General features: G+C 37.8%; 1 protein-coding gene across 6 annotated transcripts in view; it reads left to right on the forward strand.

The window, feature by feature from the left end:
• The first annotated feature begins 598 nt into the window (after positions 1 to 598).
• The window catches only part of chchd3a (coiled-coil-helix-coiled-coil-helix domain containing 3a), an 84,680-nt gene continuing 69,080 nt past the window's right edge, over positions 599 to 16,198 (forward strand). For 2 of the 6 annotated variants that reach the window (XM_015029528.1, XM_015029527.1), the window contains exons 1-3: positions 600 to 861; positions 3,027 to 3,825; positions 11,248 to 11,338. In XM_015029528.1, the coding sequence (XP_014885014.1) occupies positions 781 to 861; positions 3,027 to 3,825; positions 11,248 to 11,338 (971 nt within the window). In that variant the 5' untranslated portion in view covers positions 600 to 780. Of the gene's footprint in view, positions 862 to 3,026; positions 3,826 to 11,247; positions 11,339 to 16,198 lie in introns of all 6 variants that reach the window. The other 4 variants (XM_015029530.1, XM_015029531.1, XM_015029526.1 and 1 more) reach the window with 4 other exon arrangements.

A 16,198-nucleotide genomic window follows, 5' to 3' on the forward strand; every position in this document is an offset into this window, starting at 1 on the left:
TGTATAAACGAAATCCATCAAACAGTTCACTGTGGGATATTTAGTAGCAAGGAAAAAAAAAAGAAGAAAAATCATGGTTGCACTTATTACACAGGTGTATTCCATCAAATGGAGGGAATTCATTAGATTTGGTGTTTTAATTTAGTTACAAAATGTTTATAAGAGGTGAGAAACACAATGCTCCTGAAAACCAAGTATACTTTTCCTTCAACTTTACAGTACTATCTCACTTTGTGTTATTATTGTGAGACAAAATTAGGCTTTCCGTGAGTATGTATCACGTATACCTACATTATTTTTTGCAATACACTAATTCTAGCATTGTGTAAAAATATTTCTTACACATTAAAACTTAAAATATAAGTAAACGTGAATGTTTTGACTATTTTTTTAAAATGATTGAATGACATCACAGACAGCACCAGCCATCCAGAGTTCAGTATGTATGTAAACAAAAAACCCCTAATTGAATATCTTCACGTGAAGCCGAAAAAGTCAAGAACAGTCCTGCTGCCTGTCACATTGCCACCCTGCCCACTTCAAAGCAACAACCAATGAGCATCCTCGTTACACACACGGGTTACTTACTCGACCAATAATGTTGCACGTTGTTAAAAAACACGTCATGCTAAGGAAGTGCGCACTTTTCTGAAGCCGTGTAGTTTGGGCCACATTTGTACTTGACTGTAGGCAACCGCGACAAAAACAGAAGTGTGTGGTTATATTGTGTGTTTTATGTAGCCCAGATTAGCGACTTTTCTGACACCCTGCGGTCTGACAATGGGAGCAAACAACAGTACCCGCCGTGTCTCATTCGAGTCAGACGAGAACGAGAATATAACAGTGGTGAAGGGCATACGGGTAAGTTACAGGGTAGACCTGTTGAAAGAAACAGGTGTTACTTCTTTAATTCACAGGCAGATATGCCGTCAGAAATTAGGCTGTAAGCATACGGTGTTAATAAATATAAAACAAGCTAAAACTAGAGTGAAAGCATTGCACTCACTCTTCCAGTGCTAGAAGTTCTGCTGAAAGTAGGGGGAAAAGAGATTTTATTTTCAAACAGTGCGAACTGCAAAGCACTGCAAGTTGCAAATGTGTCCAAGAATTGTGGAGTTTAAAAAGAAATTTCAATAAAGAAAGATTGACCCCATTCTCCTTCTTGTTTTGTTATTCCTTTAATTGTCTTATTGTCCAGAGGACAATATGCATAATGTGTTTTATTAGCAGTCTTTGCTATTAGGCTGCCATTACAAATTCACCTGTGCCACTCTCAGTTGATGTTAAATATAGCCTGAGAGGCTTTGGCTGATCACATAACACTTCAGTGAGCTTGACTCTATTATTACTCAGTTGTTAGGGCTACATAGAAAGCTTTTGTTTAGTCCTGTTTGGTGTAACTCCATAACGTTTGTCTACTGTAAGTTGAATGGATTTGCATTTTCCCTGGTTTTGATCACGGGTTTTGAATGAAGGTTGCCATTCACTCAGGCCATGTGTACTGCATGTTTTTGATGTTTGAACCCAGATTTCTTATAAGAAGTGGAAAAGTATGGAATTTGATTTACCATAGGTGTTTTTCAGGCCTGGGAAATTATGAAAATCACTTTGTTCCATAATTTGTTTAACAGGACACTGGTTTAAGAATAGAGAAAGAAGCATTTTTCTTTTACTAGGAATAGAGAATACTTACATCTTCTCAATAAGAATATTCTCCTATATTCCAGAATTTTTATCATTTCATCATGTATAGCATAAGAAGCATTTTCCTCTTCAGAGAATATAAATAATGATCTGTTTGGGGCTAAAATCAGCTAAGAACGCTTGTGATTTTCCTTCTTTCTTGTGGCGCTACATTAAGAAGTGATCTGATCTTTTCAAGATATCGTGGCTGCAACTTCGGAACACTTTTTTTTCTATAGCCAGAATGCTGTTTCACAAAGAATTGCAAGTGATTTTGCTTTCAGACTAGCAGCAGTAGTTCCTCTCATCAGTTACCATTCACTTTTCTTGAAAGGAGACATGATGTGCCTTTTTAAATGTATGCCTCTCTTAAAAATGTTCAAGAGATGACCCAAAGGGCTGGCAGACAGAAACAGTGCAGCATTCACTTTGGATTCCTGCAGGCAATTCCTTTGCTTCGCTTGTAAAATGTTTAGATGACCACCAGATGAGACAGTTTGTGATTGCAGCTTTTTTCTTTCCTGAACACTGACATTGACGGTGCACGTTAACAGTGAAAATATCCTGAAACATGCTCTTTTCGTACTGACGTCTATTTTATTTTCCACTCACTTCTTAGTACTTTACTTTTGCTGAAACAAAATTGCTGGTTAATATCAACGGAGCAAGAAAAACATTATTTGAACCGTGTATTTCAGTATTAATGTCCTGCGTCTTGGATTCTAAAAGACACTTTGCCTTGCAGCTGCTGCCTTGCATTTTCAAAGTGTCCGTGTTTCCCAAGCACATCAAACAATCTCTCAGGACTGTATTATTGGAATCAAAAATAGTTTGAATCACTTCCAAGTGGTTTGCCGATTTACTTTTCATATCTTGCATTACATAAAATCCAATCAAAATGCAGGGCTATGGATTACGAAGCAACATTCCAAGCTTTGAACATCTTACAGAGCACTGTTCAATCCATAATCTGATAATGACAAGGGTGAAGCACAAGCTCTTGCTGGATGTTTCCCGTATGCTATAGGGAGGACACACGTTGATGAAGGTTCTTTTTCTTAAGCAGGGAGAAAAGTAAGCTGGTCAGGGTTGATATTAAGGATAAATGGAGGTAAAAACAGGAGAATCAAGGCAGAAAACATTAGATGTACAACAAGAGCTGTATTAAAATGCTTTAGGTTACTCTATATTCCTTAGTTAGAATGGCCTAAGGTGCAAGCTTTAATCCAATTGTCAGTTTGTAGCAGGACACAGATGCTCTTCATCCAATCTCACTGGATGTGTGAAGGAAGAGGTCATATGTTTGGCTATATTCTCACATGAGATTTCGTTCTCATTTACAGCTTTCTGAAAACGTGATCAAGCGCATGAAAGAACCCGCCACTCCTCCAAAACAGCAGCAGAGTGCTCCCACTTCGGCAACGTCAAAGGCACCATCCCTCATTCCATCACCTCCGCTCCGACCTGTTCCTCCTCTCGCTGACCTCGCCTCCTCCTTGCCTCGCTCCCCTCCTTTTGTAGAACCTGTAGCACCTCCAGCTCCATCGGCTACAGAGTCTGTGGCCACGCCTCCTCCTAAACCTCCCACACAACAGGTAGCAGAGAACGCCAAAGCTGACTTGGTGCTTTCTCATTCATCTCCCTCAGTTTCTGCTAACGCTGTTGCTGCTTCTGTTCTTGAGCCTTTAACAACCCTCCCTGCACCCACTCCTGCTCACACTGAACAGTTCACTCCTGCTTCCTGCCACGCTTCAGATTTGGTGGAAACTGTAACTCCTCTTGCACCTCCTCCCTTAACTCAATCCATCGCTTCTCCTCCCTCAGTAATCAAACCGATTGCTCCTTCTCATGCTGTTGAGCCTCTTCCTTCACACGTCCCTAAGTCGGAATCCCTCCCTTCCCCTCCTGTTTTCAAACCTATCACCATCCTGCCAGCATCCTTGCTTCCTTCAGGGGACTCTTTGCCTCTGCAGTCTGCTGAATCTTTACCTACAGCTCCCCTGCCTGAGTTTACTGCTTCTTGTGAACCAGTTGCACCTCCTCCCCAGCCCACAGCGGAACCATTATCACCTGCTTCAGTCCCTGAGCCAGTGGCAGTGCCTCAGTCAAGTCCAGTTTCGCCACCTGCTGTGCCACCAGCAGGTGAGTTTCATTTCTTGTAGCAAAAAGAATATGTTACAGAAGCATAAATCTTTAGAAATGTGTTCTAGTAATATGAAGCTGACTGATACTAAGGGTGTGATGAAACTTATCAGGGAAAATGTGGGAGTGGTTTCTTCTGACTTTTGACACATCAGTGAACTGCACTTGGGGCCTAATCCCACCCTAACCCGTTTAAATTTCTTCAGAAATGTTCTAGTTTATTTCACTAGCTTTATCCAAAACACATACTTCAGAAGCAGCTTCATTGAATTTAGTCCTACATAGAGTAAAAGCTGGTCTATTATGTTTAAATAATGTTTTTTTTCTGTTGGTTATGATTTTGTCTTGAAATGTCTTGGACATGGTTTCTGCAACATGTTTAATTAGAAGGCAAGGGTTATGTAGTACTGAACATGCCATAGATTTGTTTTGCATTTCATTTCGATTGTGCCTATTGTGTGGGTGTTAACTATAAGCCACCTTAAGCTGTTTGCCTCCAACTTTTCACAGCAATTATAATTAGTCTTAATTTAAAAAAATGGCCTTGCAGTATCTACTGTCATATAGTGATTTTTTTTGCCATCCACCAGCTGTTAATGACATGATTAATTCTTTTTTTATTTTTTTTTTTTATGAAAAAGGTTACTGAAAGTGCAACACAATGATTGGGGACCAACAGCATATTTAGGACTCTATCTACTTATTTATGTTTTTCCTCTTAGTTTTCTGGAGCTTTGCTTTTGAGGATTTGTCTCCTCTGACAGCTGCTGTAGCTGGGAAAACAAACTGCTTTCCATTTCAAGCAGCAAGACAAAATAAAAAAATAAAAATCTGTTAAGAAGTTTCCATACACAAACATCTTGGGCATTGATCTGACGTAGAAAGCAACTCGTACTTGAGACTCCAACATCAGCTGCACTAAAGTCGCAAAAATAAAACACTTTAGACTCGCTTAGTTGCGTGCCCTAAAGACTTGAGACTTGATTTCAAATCCTGATCTAAGACTCGAGTCTCTCATGTTTGTATCTCATGTAATGAAGATGCTGTGAAAGGCTACGTGTGATTATTTGTCGGTGGCGTTCTGGATTATGGGATGTTACATGCTCATATTATTTTGTTCATGGTAGCTGTAGTTGAGTAACTTGCCTCCAAATGATCTCACTGCTAAGCTTGTTGCAGCAGCAAGAAAGCCTCTCCCCGAAGTTCAACACAAATTTACTTGCTACACTTGTTTTTTTTCATAATGATGACATTTCTACATTTGAACTTGACTATTTGAATGTAATTGGATTGCTATTCAGAATTGAGAGGAAAAAAAAATTCAATGTGGATTTAGAAAATGGTTTCCTGGTATTATTATTAAAAAAAAAAAAAAAGTCTCCTCCAAACTAGTTAGTACAATTTATAATTAAGGAGTGGAGGAAGACAGGGATTAGCTGGTGTTTACTTATTCAATGCAAAGAGAAAAAAAAAAAAGAATTGCTGCATTTTTATCTGACAGAGGACATTTGAATGTTACCTGCTCATTATGCTACACAAAAGCATCAGTGGGAGTAGATTCCTTTTAGGGTAGCATCCATGATGCTACTCCATCCTTGACTTTGCTCAGTCAGCGAGGTAATTAAAAAAGGCCAACTCATGCCACGCCACACTAACTCCAGTGATTAAAACGACACCTCCGCAGTTTAATACAACAAACTTAAAGGCCTAATGAAATGCACTTTTTTTTAAAAGCATGTTTTAGGTTCTTAAGAGCGGACTGTGTCATGCCTGCAGTAGGAAACGGAGCTCTGGCTGAAGAATGTCAGACCGTTTGTGTAAAACCAAGTTGACAAATGCTCAACACAGATCCTTAAGTTAAGAATATCTTTCAATTTTCAAGACTAAATCTGAAGAAAGGTTTTAAACATGTACTATTTGTGGAAGCATGAAAGTGTTGGATTTAGTGTGTTTAATTTTCACTTGATCTCATAGCCTCCAATAATTTCCAATCATAATTTCCAATAATTTTATAAAATAATGTCATATCAATACTATGAGAAAAAGGTTATTTTGGCCCACAAAGAAAAATGTAATTTATTTACAAGTTATAGGGAAGTATGATTAGTTTCTTATGGATCTTTCAACAAATTTATGTAAAAAAAATAATATGATTTGTCTTGCTGTAAAAATCACAATGTTTTAATAGTTCAGTATGTTGGGTTGTGGCAGGATCCTGCTTAGTTTTTAATGGTCCAGTCCCATTGCTGTGATGGCAGCAGTTCAAATAGTTTACACAGAAAGGTTCAAAACTCTGTTTCTGCAGCCGCTCTGAAATATATTCCGGACAAAGGGTTAGGACACTCCAGTGACCTTTCTAGCTCCGTTGACTGTCCTCTGCAGACCACTATTGTCTGTTGTGCTGCAGCTACCACATTGAAATGCAGGTCTTCCACACATTCACAATTTAATGCTATATATTGCATCAGGTACATATGGCATTATCTCATTGAATTATATAACGTCACCAAGTTCATTATCACTGGAAAGTATCTTCAGTTCATGAAAAATTAGGATATACCAAGCATTTTATTTTTCGTCAATTATTTAGGCGTCTCATTTGAAAGACATGGCTCATGTGTTTACTTGTCTTCTTTACACTCAAAGAACTGAGCAAATGTTTTAAATTTAAATAATGTATCTTACCTTAGTCCTCTCATCAGAAAAGACTTCCGAGCCTTGTTTATGCTGATACATTTTTCGCCTGGCTGGTTGCATCAGCAATGCATCATCACGACAGCACTGCGTCAACCCACAAAGCCCTCTCTCACTGCTCTAGAACGTAAACAATGCTCACCTCCGGCTACCTGCGGCTTGGTAAGTTGGGGCGTAACATTTTCATGCCGAGTTCAACCTCCGTCGCTGCAAATCAAAATGCATAAAGACAGCCAAAAAATGCCTGAATCCTGTCCTGAGGTGTTTTTATGAAAGAAACCATTGACTTGTGTCGTAGGTGAATGGATCCAAAACTCTATCTAAACCACTTCAAGAATCAGTGTTGAAGATTTCACAAGAAACTAGAGCAAAAAAGAACAAAGAAAGTGTCGACTTGGGGCGGCTTTTTTCATAGCACCGTTGCTGCAACTGTCCTTTAACTTAGCATATGACTCATTCATTATCCACATATATTGTGTGTTGACATTCACAGTATTAGCCTTGGGAGGTCACCTCAAAGAGTTAGAAAGGTACTGCGTTCCAACTATTGTAAAAGTGGTGGGAAAAAGTCAAATTATTCGATTGATCATGCTTGGGCACACTCTTTTTAAGGAGTAAAGAAAAGGAAGGTGTGATGAATGTGAATGTGAATCTCGTTAAAAATGTTACAAAGTTCAGCCCAATTCTCAAAGGGTGCGACCTTAATGAGGCAGACATTGATTATGTGTGTCCACGAGAGTTGGGTATCGAGTGAGGCTCTCAGCAGGTCGGCTGTCTCTAAATCATGCCCTGAGTAACTATGTGTGCTGATTACACCATAGTCAAGGTTGAACCTCCTACACCTTCTTCAATATGCTATAAATATTCATATGCCAGGGCCCACACACAGTCCTGGACTAATAGTCTGTTTAAAGATGTCTCTTGGGGTTAGGAAAGAGAATGGAAAGATGAGAAAGGCAAAGAAAAATGCAAATGCATAAAGTGGACACTGATGAACTACATTTTGTAGCATCGTTATTATTGTAAAAAAATAACTAATTTTTTTTTTTTTTTTTTGTTGCAATCTGTAATTTGAGATTACATTACCAAAGAAGTCTGATTAGAAAGAAAATGATATGATTGCAGTTGTACTACCATAAGTTGGAAACTTGCTCCTGGCACTTTTTCCTGTCCTTTTTATTCTTTCTTGGGCATTGTGGAAGGTGTGTAGTGACTCGACCAAAGCGCAAGGTAGAAACGTGAGGAAGTGGTAATGTTACAGATTATGCCCTCCGTGTGGGTCCCGGGGTTAATGAAACTTCTGATGAGAAATGCAATTTGCCTTTGTCTATTATCTCTACTGCCAATAGCCTGAGCTCCACTGCTTCGCCACCTCCTCTGTGGGTTCTTCCATGGGGCCCAGCTATTGGTGGGAAGGAAAAAGAGGGAGACGCATTTAAAAAGATGATGAGCTTTTAATCTTTTTAACATTTACATGTCCTACTCAAGATTGACAAGGTCTCTGTCAATCTGGAATTGTCTCTGACCCAAACGGCCTCCCTCAAGGACCCCAGACAGTGTTTATCATATTAGAACCTGTTCTGTGGCCGACCCTGTGGACTCGCCAGCAATCTGAAGCCTCTCTGTGGAAAGCCGGAGAGGAAACGTAGAATTGTCTAAGCTTTCCTGAATTTTGAACACCTTGGAAATATACTTGAGGCAGTGCTCTGTGAATGTATTTTTAATTGTTGATTTAAAAAAATAAAAGTACAAATTTTTCCATATATAATCAAGTTTTGGCAAAAACACAAATGTCAACAGGATGATGACATATTACAGTGGCTATACACAGGGGTATATTTTGTTACATTTTTGTAAATAAACCTAATTTACGATGTCCTCAATGCAGAAACAGTTATAGCCTGTTTGGGCAAATAAGACCCCTGAAGCCCGCACTACTGCTCCCACCTCAAGTTTAGTAACGCATTACATAAAGGCGGTTTCTGGTCTGTCCCCCTTATTTGAAACCCTCAATGATTTGTTAGTGAACGAAAAGCATGATAAAAATTACACACAGAAGTGATCAAAAGAAATAGAATTATATTTTTTTTATGAAAAAATAAAAAAAACTATCAAAAATACTAAGGATGATAATTTAACATAATGTAACATATTTTCTTTCATCATCTGTCATTAACAGTAGCATGCCCATTTCCAAAGATCCAACAGTGCATAATTATTATTTTTTTAATTGTAACCGTTTCCATAGTGATTTAATATTCACCTAAAATGACTGTATTACCAGTGATCATGGCAGCTCCTCGGGAACAATTTCAGACTCCTGTGCTGTGAGATGAATAGTACTTGGAATTGCAGCCAGACATGATGGATATTATTGTCAGGTGCTCTGGACAGTCGACTGTCGTTGTGGATACTCTCTGCGGTGAGAATCAGCTTCCCGCCTCCGCTCTTGTTTGTTGTTGTGCTTCAAGTGAAAAACCGTTTTTTTTTTTTTCTCTGTACTTGAGCTTGTATGGGCATTCGGGATTATGTGTTTCTGGCATACCTAAAAGATGATTTAGAGCATTATGCACCATAATAGTTAAAAGGTGCGTGTCATTTTTATTGCTTCGTCCTTTGGAAAGTGCATGTTACACAGAAGGCACCCTGGTCAAATTTAAGAGAATCAGTAATTTTTCAGTGAGGGAAGTTATATATAAAAAAAAAATTATAATGCCAATACTGATAATAACATTTCAAGAGAATATAAGAATCACTTGTTTTATATTGTCATTCCTGTAGTTTTTCCAGATATGGAAAGATCATGACCAGTAATTCGATGAACTATATTCATCAGTACCTTCTTCAATTTACTGATTTACTATTTAGATCCATGCTGTGGAATCTGGCTGTTGTCTCAAAGAAATTTGTTTTGCATATCTGTAACCTTATTGTTTTTGCTTTGTGTTAATCTTATTCTAGTAATAATGATGTTTTTCTCGGCTGCTGTTACCGCATGTTACCAGGTAATAATAGACTCTGACAATAGGGATTATCCCATCTAACTAATGCAGTGGGAGACTAATCTTGACAGGCTCAGACACTTCCCCCTTCATCACCGCAGCGTTGCAGCACACCGTATGCCACTTCTGCCTTCAGAGCACGTTTTGGCCCAGTCGCCGGCCGGCATCTTTACTTTCATGCTTAATTACCTGCCAAGATAGACTGGTGAGGACAAGGAGTCATATACGTCTGTCGTCAATGACACGAATATGTGTTGACAGGATGGTATTGAACTATGTTTTTTTTTTTTTTTTTTTAGGAAAAAGATGTCTATGTGCCTTTTTTTTTTTGGCGACTCTGTAAAGAAATATTGGAAATTTGGTGACAGGTTGAGCATCAGTTTTCACCTCAATGTTACTGTTGTTTTTGTTTTGTTGTTGTTTTTTTTTTCACTTGTTGGAGGATTAATCTGTGAATGAGGGAAAATTCCTAAACAATGAAGATTTGTTATAGAGGACGAATATGTGTTTAGAAAATATAGAAAGTTGTTTTTAACTCTAAGACATCAAGAGTAACTTAAAAACCTACAGTGACTCTACGACACTCCCAAGTAGATGATAGATGCAGAAATCCATCATAGGAGATAAATATATATATATATATATATTTAGGGGATATGATTTATGAAGGATGTGTGATGATGAGTATAATAACTGTTGGTGTTTAGGACTGTAATGTTTGTGATTAATCTGTTGTACTAAATCTGCAACAGGGAAAATGAATATCCTGTATGCACCTCGTGCCTGGATCATTTTCTGAGTTCTATCTTTTTAATATTGACAGTGTTTAGATTTGTTTTTCCAGAGATTAATATCTGTCCCTTGTTGGTGGACCAGAGCAGAATAGCTTTGCATGGTGGTCTAGTCCATTACACATGCTTTGAATTTCTGTTGTAGATCTGCTGATGTGCTTTAAATCATAAACCTTTTGCATGAGGCAGCTGAGTTGAGATTTGCTATCGATTGGAGGCAGCTGCCAAGTTCCTGTTCCCACATACATATAAAGAATCAGCCTTTATCGCTACGCTTGACAGATGATATGAGTTGTTTGTGCTGACATGATGTTTGTTTTTTGCCAAAAGGAACTTATTAAGGCCATTATTCTCTCTTTGCTCTTTGATCTCTTTTATGCAAAAGACATCCTATTAGAGCGTTTGCAGTTTAACGTAAAATTATAAACCTAAGACATGCTGATTTTGACCTGGATAAGAGGCTTAACTGGGCTAGCTTTCTTTCTCTGACTTGACTGATGTTGGTCACTAACTGGAGGATGTAGAGTCTTTAAATTATCTGTTGTTTTTCCAGTGTCCTCATGACAGTGATAGGGTTTAACTTTGTTCCTGGATAGATTTATACAGATCTTAATTCTGCATTGGCTGCAAAGCAGCACTGTTAAACATGTCTTAAATGTATTAGTTTTCTATTCTATTCTATTTTTATTCTTTGAAAATATGCATTCAATATGTCGAGCAAGAAAATTTGTTCACTCTCGCCGGAGAGCAATTACAAATTTAACAGCTTGGATGTTTTATTTTGTTAGTTGTTTGGTAGATTGTTAATTTTCCCCGGCTTTGTTGAAAAATCAATCATTTTTCCCGTAATTGTTGCCTCAATATGAAACATGGCCGTGTTTGTTAAGATTTTTTTTTTTAATTTTCTCATTTTCGCTCTTTTTCTTTGTCTCTAGTGAATGAAGAGGCCCTGAGGAAGATCACTGATGAGCTGCGTAAAGACTTGGCGCAAAAGAGGGCCAAAGCAGAGCAAGACATGCAAGCATGGTTCGTTTCCTGCACACTTACACACAAGTTTTCCTTTCAAATTAGAGATGTTTGTTTGTTCTTTTCTACTAGATTAATTTTTGTTTTTTAAATTGAAAGCCTAGTTTTTGCATACGACAGGAAATTATAAGATTTATGTTTGACTAGTCTGTTATTGTGGGATAACTAACTGGTTTTATTATTAGTGAAACTAAATTGCAAGGCATGTGTCTGACCACTGAGCTATTTGCTCATTTTTGTCTGTTTCCATGCCAGTTCTTTGCTTCAGAATCAAGAAATGTTTTCTTCTTTTTAAAACTTGACCATTTTCCAGTTTCATTAATATTCCAAAAGGTCAGCACCAGACTTTCCGATCCCCACTGTTTCCAATTTACGTCTCTTCCGAAGTACCTCAGCACTTTTCCCTCCTTCCCTATCTTCTGTTCTTCTTTACTCTTGTTCCTTTGCAATCAATTAATCATGTCTTAGTAAGGGGAGCACAATGCTGAGATAATTTCCTGGGTGTAGAGGAGGTGATCCATTAGCACAGCCTGATAAAGAAACCTCTTCATGTCCTTTCTGTTCTTTTTGTCATCAGTGAATAATCCTCTGCCTTTTGCTTATGTGTTTATATCTTTTGGCCTGTGCATCCCATATTATCACATCACTGTATTGCTCTGTGTCTTTTAATATGATAAACAGGGACCAAAAGTAGTCCATGCAACTACTGAAGTTGTGGGGAAGGGTATTATAATTTTATATATAGTGTATTCACAGACATGATTGTATTTTTTTCTTACAATTTACCAAAATCATTATTTATCTAGCCATCCATCTGACCAACCGACTGACCTATCCTTGCATCTACTTGTTTATCCATTGTTTTTCTCTGCACATTTTCCCTTACAAGTCTGTAGAACGTTCCATGTAGTCTGCTGTAAATTGGACATATTTCGTGGGTTCTGAGCTGCACTGATTTAACAGCTACGTATGGTGACCATGTCACCATTTCTGCATTTGCAATTTCTGTTTTGATCTTTTTGGACACTAGCGAGAGAGACATCTACTCCAGGACATTTTCCTTTAATTCTTAACCACACTGAAGATGTAGAATTTGTCCTTAATATCCTAACACAGGACCATTAGCGATAATGGTCTAGTGAATGAAGAGGCCCTGAGGAAACCTGAGGAAACCTGAGGAAACCTATTTGTCTTCCTGTACCAGGAAGACAAATAGGTTTCCTCTTTCAGTGATGAAACAAGCCGATTACTCAAAACTCTAAATAAATTGCTGTTCTATTTTCAGTAGTTGCTTAACTTTATCCTTGGAGATTAAATGGTTTTTTTTTTTTTGTTTTTTTGTACAAATGGAGGTAAAAAAAACACACATTTTTTTTTCCTCATTTGTGCCCTGAGCCTATAATTTAACTGCAGTATAATGGTCCCTGTAGAGATAGCAGAGAAGACGCTGAGATGAGATATTTTTTCAGCTAGATTGGAGTAAGGGCTAAAACGCTTTCATTCTGTGAGTTATAGTGTAATACAGCTCATTTAACAGAACCACTAGGTGCCAGAGCAGTGAAACTGTGAGACGACTGCACAGTATAAGCACAGAAAAATGAAATATTAGATGGAGACCTTAGTGGATGTACAGTGGCCTCGGAAATTCTTTGTACCACTTGAACGTTTCCGATTAGGCTGCTGAAACACCCAGAGTCTTCAGTGTTTTCATGTTGATATTTTAATGTAATGAAAATATGGGATAAACAAAAATTAGCTTAAGATGATGGAGTAGAAGGACAAGTGTACATGCTTTACCAAATTCTTTACAAAAAAATACAATGTGGATTTAAACTTCTACAAGTTTAAAACATTTTCTAATTTTGAAATTATCTTACCTTTTTCATGTCACACAATTATGTGCTACTTTTTATATCGTAATGTGGCAGTTTTGAATTCCTTCACTCAATCTTCCGCAGCAGTGCAGTGTCAAAAAAAAAAAAGTTATTGCGAATTTGAGGATTTGTGGTGTTTAGATTAGGCACCATTCCATCTGTTTGGCTGTAAGACCATAAATGAACTCCAGAGATCTGGCTTTGCATATTTTGCTCTGGTAGAGAGGAAGTAGGAACTCTGAGCTCCGGGTTTATTTAGGTGCAGCCTAAACTAATTTGTAGAAAGGAGCGGGTGCAGAGAGCAGATTTGCCTCTGCCGCTTCTCTGTGAGGCATCCGAGCAGAACGCCACAGAAAAGGATGATAGGGAAGGTGGGATGAGAGTTAAAAAAAAAAAAAAAAAACCTCTCATACTCACCCGTCCTTTCTTCCTCAACCCAGTGCATCCTTTATCGCTGTTTGTACCAGTTCTTCGTCTTTTGACTTTCTCAGACACTTTCGACCTCTTAGCTCTTGTCTCTTACTTCTGTTCCTCCATTTTTGCTGTTATTCCGTGTTGCTCCATTTCTCTAATTTCCTGTATGTTGGTAATATTCCATCCTTTTTTCTTTTTCTTTAATTAAACTCACTCCCTCTGTGAATATGGGTTGAGTTTGAGTGTCCAGCTCAAACACTAAAAGGTTAGTTGTGTTTGTCCAAATTCAGTCCATTTCTTCAACATTTATTCAAGCAGCTTGTGTGATATAATTGCATGTCTGATTTAAGAGTAAGAACACTGACCTTCTCCGAGAGATTTTGACTCATTTCACATTTAACCAGCCGCCCTATTAAATTCTTTGTTAGTTCTAGATTAGCCTGAGCGAGCTTCGACTTCAAATTTCTTCTTTTTGTGTCACCATGCTCCTACTCAGAAATCCTCCATTAGGTTATGAAGAAGCAAAGTTGCTTAATCTGGTTGGCTATTACCCTGCCAGGAAAACTCCAGACCTCTTTACATCAGTGACGCTGCACCAGTTGAATTTTAAATTTTAGGTTTACATACATTTTGCATTTTAGACCTGCTTCACTGATTACTTCAACCAGAGGATGTTGCCTTCTTTTAATCAAAGAAATAATAATAATTTACTTCAATTAAGGGATTCTAAGTGCAGTGTACATTAAAAACTTGGAAGCAAAACAATGAGATTTATTGTTCAGCGGAAAGCATTTGACTTGGGTTGTTCCCATTCTATCATCCAGAGTAAAACTTTATTGCACTGTTGTATAATCAGATGCAGTGCATGCATGTGTTCATGTGTGTGTCAGGGAGAATGGATGAGTCGTTAAATATTCATAGACAGCATTCTACGGCATTATTCGTAACATCAATATTGCAGTGGGTGCTTAAATGCTTTGCTTCCAGGGACCTGGGTTGAGCCTGGACTGGTATGCTGGTCTGGCTCAATGCACTGTGCATTACTTTTCAGTAAAAGGTGGAGAACAGCATGGAGAAATGGGGGACAGATGTTAATTTCTTTTTTGTCATACATGTTGTGACTTATTAAACTCAGATGTTTAGTAATGTTGTACTCAAATATTTATTTATTTCTTTTTTTTTTGAGGAAGCTTTTCTCTTTTGATCTGGTGTCAAAGCTTATGGATTTTCATTTCAGCCACATTTAGAAGTACAGAGAGATGGATCTGTGAGGTTCAGCAATCACCGTGGAGAAGATGTGATGCTGTGGGCCTCTATCTTTAAAACATCATTGTTATACTCATGAAATCCTCGTTAAAATTGAGTTCTTATAGGATAGTAGCATGGAAACAAGCTTCCTGAGAGAAGATATTGAGTGGCTGGCTGGTTCTGCAGTTATTCAACACTCTTCAATTCTGCACATTAACGGAGACATTTTGACGTCAAAAGTCCCCAAAGAAAGAAGCAGTGTTGTATAAATTCTAGATGCTTAGTTTGTGCTAACCCTGCATTGCTGCATTTGTTCTAATGGACTTAATCCTTTTATTTATTACTGCATGATTCCTTTATGAACTCTGTTTTTGAGGACACCTCCAGAAAGTAGCGTGCAGCTACTCTGGTGTATCAGACACAGTTCACCCCAATTTCCTCTTCTTCAAATGAATGAAATCTCACCGATTCTGTTCTCCAATTGGCTGTTTGATGACTCCGTCCAGTTAACAATCAAAACAACAGTTAATTAGCCAAGATTATCCTCTAAGTCTTCTCAGTGCCAGGCTAAAACAGAAACAAAAAAAAATCATCCACTTATCCTCTAAAGATATACTTTTTCATTCTGCCTCTTAGTTACAGTGTTTGCTCTCTCCGTCTGACTCAACCATTGTCTACGTCAATGCCCCCCTTTCTCTCCCAGTGCCAATCTTCTACAGTCAGATGAAAAATGTGCCCAATATCCCAGAGACAGGGCAATAATGACTGGAAAGCAATAGAGGTGAAGCAGACAGATAGCATCTCGCTAGTGATAGCAGTCTTTGCTTGGGTTAGCACTTGTGAGAGAGTCAATAGACTCTTTTTTTTTTTTTTTTTTTTCCCACCCACACTTTCCTTTTCTCCTGGAAATCTTTTCTTTCCAGATCAGATTATAGTTTTGGGTCACCAATTGGTTGATCCATTGGGCCTCAAATAAACAAACGAATAAATACATTTTGTCAAGTTGATGTTAATTTAGTTTCCCTTGTGTGTTGAATTGAAAAAAGATAAATCACAGACATGAAGATATGGAATCCTTAATGTTTCTTAGTCATGCTGCACTTTTTGGTAAAAAAGTTATCTTTTTGGTTGTTGATGTTCTGCGGGACTTCACAAAACAAATAAAAGAATGAATTAAGGTGATTTTTTTTATTTTTTTTATTTATTTTTTAGCCAGTGCAGGCTTTGTTCAGATGTTGTTGTTCCTTTTCTGAAAAAAAAAAAAAAAAAAAAAAAAAACAAAAAAAAAAAAAAACCCTTTTTTCAAAAAAAAAAAAAATTTTTT

Source organism: Poecilia latipinna, unplaced genomic scaffold (genome assembly GCF_001443285.1).
Source record: "Poecilia latipinna isolate Pla-1442-1.1 unplaced genomic scaffold, P_latipinna-1.0 Scaffold156, whole genome shotgun sequence".
Classification (NCBI taxonomy): domain Eukaryota; kingdom Metazoa; phylum Chordata; class Actinopteri; order Cyprinodontiformes; family Poeciliidae; genus Poecilia; species Poecilia latipinna.